The 8,656-nt window shown below is 42.4% G+C and overlaps 1 protein-coding gene across 1 annotated transcript in view; it reads right to left on the reverse strand.

Moving 5' to 3' along the window:
* The window catches only part of LOC150085920 (bicaudal D-related protein homolog), a 126,268-nt gene extending 117,612 nt beyond the window's left edge, over window positions 1-8,656 (reverse strand). The window contains exon 1 of the mRNA XM_090373578.1: window positions 8,102-8,656. Coding sequence (XP_090229704.1) covers window positions 8,102-8,362 — 261 coding nt within the window. The 5' untranslated portion in view covers window positions 8,363-8,656. The remainder of the gene's footprint in view (window positions 1-8,101) is intronic.

Raw genomic sequence — 8,656 nt, forward strand, 5'->3', positions numbered from 1 at the left:
AGAAAACAAGAAGTGAGAATGTTAGTCCTGGTGTTACGCCATTTTGCTTGTTATCTATGAATCCTTCTGCTAACTAACAAGACCACTCTTTGGTCAGGTCAGTCATGCCAAGATTTCTCCTACACAGTAGAACATTTTATCCGGCGCGCATTCAGTCCGCGAATTTGGCCTTAATAGATAAAACAAATGCAGTCCTGGAAACTTGGATGGGGAAAAGAGGTGATTGGCTAAATTTAAGAATCTTTAATTTGGTCCAGTGAAGTTCTTAAGAGTAGAGAGGTCTGATAGAAATACGCTGAATGTATTCCGTAGCTCGGGTGACCTCCTGGTGTCCGATATTACGTGATGGAATGATGTCATTGAGTGTCGTTTGTAGTCACGGTTTGTTTCAACAACCGGGACTGGGTGAGAACCAGGAATGCGGCCACTCGAACTAAGTAGGGATACGTCATTTTTTCCGCATCTTAACTCTTTAATCCGGAACCTTGTTGACTGCAGAAAACAATGAATCAAGACATAATCGAGTTTGTGGATCTTTAGATTTATGCCTATGATAGACCATGAGTGTCATTATAAATTTCTTTTTGGGGGGGAAGAAGCTGAAATATCTCTGAGGGGAATACTACAGTTAGCATCTGTGCATTCAGCAGCCTGGTAAGAATGTTGAGCTACTGTTGTCTAAAATTCTGTTGTGGAGTCCCCTTTCTACTCCTGTGACCCAGATGGACAACAACACCCATCTGGGTCACAGATGTCACCATGTTAAAGAATAGTCGTAGTATTTTCTGACAGCTTCTAGCATTTATTATTTATGTTATTGAATGTCAGACATTTTTAGACAAAAGTAACTTGAAGGCGAGTGCGCGTGTCAGATATTATCCCATCACTCCCAACAAGAATTCTATTTTGTTCTCGGCCACTTGCTATAGAGGTACTTCCTGTTTGTTACCAGTGTCTTTATCAATAAGTTTAAAAGAAACAAACACTCCATTTCATTTTTTTTTGGGGTGTTTGCTATTGTTCTTGTTTGCAAATGAATTAGATAAGGACTTATCAGCTCGTGCTTTGATAGTTTTTAACACTACGTCAGTGTCAACATTTTTCGTCCTAAATCATGCAAATCTTTAAATACGGATGCAGGCCCTTAAAGAAGACTTTATCTTCTTAAACGTCCTGAGCTAACAATTGGGGATATGTTAAATAAAACAAAGGGTGGCGCTGCTAAACAAGTGCAAGTCGCTGATATTTTAAGCTTTCTTCACTTGGTAATTTGGCGTCATTATATCGCACAACGACACTCGTATTTGAGTACTTCGGTGAGGTGTCTGAGTAAAGTAAAACCCCCTGTTAAAGAAAGAAATGGATTCCATGTGCTTGAAGCGTGTCCAAAGTCTTTCGTGGATGGAGTTTGTCCCACCGTTTGACTGCATAATCACATTACAGCGCCACTTAGTGGAAGAAATGAAGTGTGGGTAGTTAGGTAGAACTAGGAAATCTGGGAATCGAAGCCTGTTCTCGACTGGCTGGCTGCTGGACAGGAGGTTTGGAGTGTAACGCGAAGCTGGTGTTAGCGAAAGCCACATCCATCAGTTGTACAGGAGAAGCGAGTGAACTTTGGCTGACTATAAGAGCGTTATATTTCACGAAGTCACATGCTCCGGCCCCAACTGATCGATCCTTCGAGGTCACGATCAGCAGGTGCACCAGTACCTACGTGAGAAAACACTGGTTGCCCGTTTTCTATTTCTGAGGTATTAATGTGAACGCTATTAAGAAACCTAAGTGCGTGCATTCCCCAGGTAACAGTGACGTAGATAGATCAATAAACGATAACCTTGCTTCAACATTAGGGCTGCCAAGATACCAGCCGAAACGCACATGGGGGGAAAGGGTGGGGGGAGAATAAATGTTAATCGATGTCCAAGAGATCGCTTGAGCACAATAAAGTTTGGAGATCGTGTTCTTTCTCGCCGAGAAAGTTGTCATGGATTCATACTTTGGATTAGAATATTTTCTGGTATATTATCCAGTTGTCCCTCTCCTACACACTCTTTATTCTATATCACTGTTAAGTCCATCAGCTAGAGTTCGGTTTCATAGAACTGCACATTTTTCTGAACTAAATCTTTCAAAGGAATCAATCTGTCAGCTTTCGGCGACACCAAGTCTGCCCAAAAAATCTGCATTTTTTATATTCTCTGCAAGCGGATTGAGTTACATTAACTAAACCCCCCATGTATAAAATCGTAAACGAGGGGTAGCCACAATGAGACTAATTATATAATAAAAACTTCTTCGCTGATATCCTTATATCGTCAGAATAGTCCTGGTTTAAAAGATATACGCCCATAGTGCTGTCACGTTATCTTTTCAAACCCCTTTAGAACTGTCTCATTCTCTTTGACGTCATTAATGCAAGAAAGGCAAGTGGTTTCTTATGATTTATAGGACCTTTGTGGATTGAAGGACGCCATTATCACTATATACAAGACGATGTTTAAGACTGCAACTGAAATATTGTATTCAGGTCTGGGGGTGGCACCTAAAAAAAAAAGACAGAACTTCTACGTTCACAGATTGTCCACTAGATTGGTGATGAGTGTGCAAATCGATGCACAAGATATAAAAAATGTCGGAGAAGGTGTGGGCTGCAAAGTTTGACAATCAGGTACTAAGGAAGAGACCTAATTAAGGTATATAAGGCGCCGAAGGGATTGAGTAAAATGAACGAGAAAGGTCCGTTCTCCCTTATGGATGAGACAAGAACCAGAGGACACAAATATAAAATCTCAAGGAATAATAAGTTTGGATCTCATCGAGTTCACCTATGAGCGGCATACCTGCCACTACTATTAAAGCTATAATCAGAACTGTTGGAAGGAAACCCAAGTTAACTATTTCGACCATCGCATGAATCGTGGAAGAACAAGGCCATTGATATCAAAATTGAGCTAATCAACGAATAAACTCCGTTTCTAGAGACAAAGCCCTATCCCTGACACGGCAGACCCCAATACCATTTACTACTGGCCTAAATATTTATGATCCGTTCATGGTACGGTTTTGACCCGACAACGTGCGATAATTCTTGACCTCCGTTATGCTTTTGATCGCCATTATATTATTTAACAATGGACTAATTCTCGTAAAACCGAGGTCATCTGTTCTGCTCAGCAAAAGAGCAGTGCCCTCTGGGATTACGGCGTGTAACAGAAAGAAACACATAACAAATAAATAAACACGAAGCTTCCCCCTTTTCTTCGAATGAAAATAAAATTTGCAGGTCATAAAGAAAATCAAGTGGTTCTGTTTCAATAAGCGAGCCACAATTGGCTGATTCAAGACGACCTCTGAGAGAGCTCTTTTCCAGTTCAACTGGCCAAATACCCAAAGAGCAGGTCATCTTTCCGCTAATTATTTATTCCATCCCCTTGCACACAACAGTTATAAATTTGTTAGACATATTCTGACAATCCGTGCTGTAACAAACAGCCTGTCACACGTTTTACCCTGTGGGAGAAGAGGAAGAGGGGAATTTCACTAGTGGTCTGTCTGAAGGGTATTGACCTATTAAATGAACTATTCTGGCACATCACGTGATGTGCTTGTTTTGCACGTTTTTAGTAACGATTCTCTTGTCAGCTTTGATTAGGTTACCTGTCATGCTACTTCAATGAATGTATGACACAGTACCCTGCGTGACCCGCCAATCCACCCCCTGCACACGCCGCAACTCACAAATTAATACATCGCTGACGTACACCCCTAGTAAGAATTGTAAACACGAAACCACAACTGACTGCCTTCTGTGACCAATCAGCATCTGAATCACGCTGAAGGCGATTTCTTTTATACTGCTTGCCCAACTTTGTACCTTTTTAAGTATTATTTTAGACTCATCAGGTTGTTTCGAACTAAATTAAGAACATCCCTTACTACTATTTGTAGCATTATATCTGCAATTTGGGGAATGTTCTGTAACCGCTTTCTGAACACGTACGGGAAATCCGGAGCACCCAGAGACAGTTCGCTCCACAAACTGAAACCGATCACCTAAACAGAGGACTTAAAAATGCTCCTTTTCAGTTTATTTCTTTTATTTCCCATTCGCCAGCTGCTAGCCGTAAGCACCGAATACTCACAGACGTCACATGCGCAGAAAGCTCTCTCATAACTTGCGCGTGACACTCGAATTCCGGAGATAGAACATAAAGACGGAAAGGTAACAGGACAGCGGTGCCATACGCTAGAGATGTATGAATGAATGAAAACGAAAGGGAACAACCATTGTACTAGTAAATACAGTGTACTTTATAGATGTACTGTGTACAAACGACGTCTGCAACAGCTGTAGCCCACCGCGTGTTCCTGCCGGATGTTGATCGAGCCACTGTGGCATTGTACGAACGTCTGACCAGAGTCCGTCGCTCCGTAAGACCAGCTGTCAGTTCCTGCGAGCTGGAACAGTTGCTGGCACACCTGCCTCATTAGAACCCCAAACAAGAAGGCAGGGAGGGTGTCGATCGGTGTCCCGAGCTACCTAAAATGGCCCGCGCTACAACACACAACCCTCCCCCATTGTATCGGGGAACATTATGAGGAAATTAGTCCAGACGTCATTTTGGGGACAAAAATAATAATGGGGAAGGGAAGGGGAGGGGGGGAAAGAGCCCTAATTACACACACAAAAAAAGGTAGAAAAGAAAAACACATCTATTTCTTCATTCCAGATTTTTATGCTCAAATCCCGTTGAGTGTATTGGGGGAAAAGGATTATGTAAGTGTCTCTGCATCGAATGGTGACTGTTATTTGTGATTCGAAGAAAGAAAACGTTTGTTCCTGTTGGCTAGTTGGAAAAGGCGCGTGGGTGTCGATTAAGAAAGGTCAGCTAGTAGGGCGGTGGTTGTCAACTGTTCCGGAGAATTCTACGAAGGGTCACTTGGGGTTGGGCGGAAATAATCCATCACTGACAGACACGAAACTCTAGATTTTACTCCATCTATTTCTTTACCTCCTTCACTCTAATCATTCTTCTTCTATCTCTTTCCTCAAAGAAAGTTGGAGATGATTAACAATCATCGAAAGGTCGTTTAGATCGCGGTTGAAAAATCAAACGAAAGACCACGACCGACTAACTCTGTCACGGTGCGAATAAAATTAAGGATAGCGTAACTATCATATTGTAAAACCGAGGTGGAGTTAGGCGACTGCTGAACGGGTCCAAAAATTAACATTCTCAAAAGGATTGGGGGAAAAAAATCAATGTTTCTAAGACTTCAGAATAAAAAGACCAGTCGATGGAAGTCGTGTTTATACGGGGACCGTTATCCCTTGAGCATTAAAAAGGGACGAGGGACACATTCCACGCTTAATAATTAAGACGTAGAATGTCCTGTGGCGATTAAGAGGGAATGCAAGAGTGAAAGTTTATGGTTTGATCGAGACCGTTAATAGGCACGCTAACAGAAAGGCCGGGAGTGCTGCAAACACGATGGAACAATGTCAGCAAACAGGTTTCCATCGAGTTGCCTCAGAGTCCCGCATGACTCCAGTCTGTTAACCTATCCCACCACGTGCAAAAGTACAAATCTGAGAGGCACCGCTGCCAAAGGCTATCCTTTTGCTTTTCCCCCATCCCCCTTGTCAACAACCCCGAAGAGTCAAGGGGTTGGGGAAAAAATCATAAAGAAAAAACCGAGAAGATTTCCGAATAACGACTTAATATCTATAATTTTAGGAAAGCACCGAGTGACCTTCACTTCACGACTGGAGCGCATTGCCCTTTGAAAGAATGGCGGGCCTTGTAATCGTATTCGGAGGATTAAGCCCGGTCGAAGGCTTAAATAATCGGAAATTATGAGCAAACCGACGCAATACATCGCGATAACATCACTTTGAGCACGAACACAATTAAAGAACAGAAATGATTCTAAATAATAAGTTTTCGCTTCGATAGTAACTGAACTGTTGGCATTTCCGGTTTTGGACACGCTTTTGAGCGGAATGCGCGAGCGCATTAAAGGGATGTCACGAGCGGTTCAAACTTCGAGAACAAATTCCACTTATTGTGTACACGTTTATTGTTTAACCGAGGTCAATAACAAAACTACAAATTCTGGGCACTCCCCTCTTCCTCGCGTGATTCACAAACGGATCCCCTGTACTCTTTAACAATCCGAAACAATCATCCAGCCGGTATGGTAGTTTCGCTACTGACTGAGTTTTAAGTCTGCAAACTTCGTCAAAGAGATGGGCCTACGCACATGACATGGCATTTTCTAACAGCGCATGCGCACAAATTGGAATGAGTCGTGCAGAAAACGAACTTTCGATGATTCATCGAGCCCCAAAGAGTTTATTTTCCTTTTTAATCGAGCGTGTTTATGTTCGCATCTTTCCCAAGCTCCAACTTATAACCGATGCAATTAATTTGACCACGTTCTCGAAGACAGAGATAGAAGAGAGCGATGAACCTAAAAATCCTCGAAGTCTATGAAGACATTTCAAAATGTACTTTGGAGCACAGTGTGTTGTTACTAGACGTACGTGAAAGGCATTCTGTGTACGCTCTTTCTACGAAACATGCGTCAGCCAGCAGCCCAAACAGGACTTGGTTCAAGAATGATCTCTCAATTGCAATTTCCATTTATTCGTTTTATGAAATATTCACGCGGAGTGGATGGTGGTGTATAAAAGCAAGAACACAAGCAAGACACTGCAACGTGTTTGTCCAAACTTTCATATGAAGATGGAGCTTCCCCACACCACTATAAATATGTATGGCGTTTCACTGATGACAGAAGAAACAGCGTATACGAAGTGGTCCCACATCTCCTCCTCTGACTTCCTTAGACTTGTTTTCAAGGCTTCCATAGAGTGCTCATTAATATTTAGCCTTACTAAGGAAAGAGTCAGAAAGAGTTTTACTCGATAGATGATTTTTGGATTAAAAAGTGCATGATGGGAAATCAGTTGTTGAAAATGACACGTGAAAGGTGAGGAATACTATTCCTTAAAAGAATATAAACAAATCCTCGCATCTGATGGTCAACTGTTATCATCTAACACTGATGTGTCCCATTGTCAGTGGAGAAGGGCACTCTGTGGTTGAACACTAAAGGTCGAGTTCCGATATTCATTTTCCCTCGAGGTGTATTAACACCCTTGCATATTTCCAAGCCGTATTCCATCCTACGAGATCGTATGCTCTTCCAACGATTGAACTGCGCTTTTAGGTGGGAAATAAGTTTACTGCTCCCACACGCTTCGAAAGGAGGAGGCGCAGCCACGTGTCGCTGTCCTGGTAACAAATTTCCAAGAAGGATTCTTTTTCTTTTTGAATTCCTTTTTCGTCGGTTCGGTGGTCGACCAAAATAGCTACTTCAGCTTCTTAGAGTTCATGTGTGCATCCTTTTTCTTTTTCTGTTTGATTCCCAGGTGAACTTCTGAGGGGTGTACACCAAAAATAGACTTCTCTAAAAGTTAAACTTATTTATTGCACCGCTATCACTCAACTCAGCTTTTTGTTGAGAGAGTTACGAACATTTGTGATCATTACGATGACTTTTAGATAACTTTTAAGCATATTTGCAATAAAGCGTTTATTAAAATGGTTGAATAAGAAATGCGCCACCTGTTATCTGATTAAGAGCTAATGAGACACGAACTTAAACAATGAACTGTACAGTTATCTGCTGACAGCAAGCACATAATGAGGTAATCGATCCTATTGAAGTCAGCGTTTTCGCAAAATGAAGTCAGCATCGACATTAGTAAAACGCCAGATTCGAAACCAAGAAGCATATCATCAAGGACTTCAAATATAAGTCTGTTATTGCGCAGAATTAAAAGACGGGTAGAAGTTAAACCGTTTGTGGTAAGCATTATTGTTATGATGGAAAAGATGGAGCACCCAGTCCTTGAGCCACTAGCAGCAGGTTCCAATAAGTAGAAATTACAAAAGCATCTGCATTGTGTATTTAAATCAATCATAAATACCTTTCGTTCTTTTAACCCTTCGTCGCATTAAGTGAACGCCGTCTTACACTCCCCCCACCCCCAATAATTCAATGTCAACAATAAACACGTGGAGACACCTACCTCGAGTTTCCTGGAGTAATCCTCGGTAAGTTTTTCGTTGGCCCGGCTAAGTTCCTCGTTTTTTTCCAGCAGGGCCTTGCCCAACTCCGCGGCCAAAATAAGGTCTTGTTCCTTCTGGGCCATCTGCGCGTACACATCGTCCGTATCACCGGCTTGTTGCGAACGTTTCTCCACCTCGCTCAGATACTCCTCGAGGTCACCATAGAAGTTCATGTGGCCGGACGAAGTCTGTTGCATTTCCTCTAAGCGACACGCACACATCGTTTACATGTTAAAAAATGCACGGCACAACTCGGGTCCGAAACGGAAAGCAAAAGGAGATAGTTAAGGCGATCCTTAAGGGGTTCATGAAGCACGCCGAGTATTCCGATTAGCGTACGCCCATCTTCGCCCTCATCGAGCGACCCCCGATGTTTGAACGCGGGTAGATCCAAATATTCCCGAGGTGATTCGCTTTATTCGCGACTCGTACACGGCAGAGAAAGAGCCCGCGTTGACGAAACTACCCCTGCTGCAGTAGCGAAGAGCCTTTCGTTCCGTGACTGCATGACTTCA

Source organism: Mastigoproctus giganteus, chromosome 5, assembly GCF_048544385.1.
Source record: "Mastigoproctus giganteus isolate SK-2022 chromosome 5, ASM4854438v1, whole genome shotgun sequence".
In the NCBI taxonomy this organism is placed as follows: Eukaryota; Metazoa; Arthropoda; class Arachnida; order Uropygi; family Thelyphonidae; genus Mastigoproctus; species Mastigoproctus giganteus.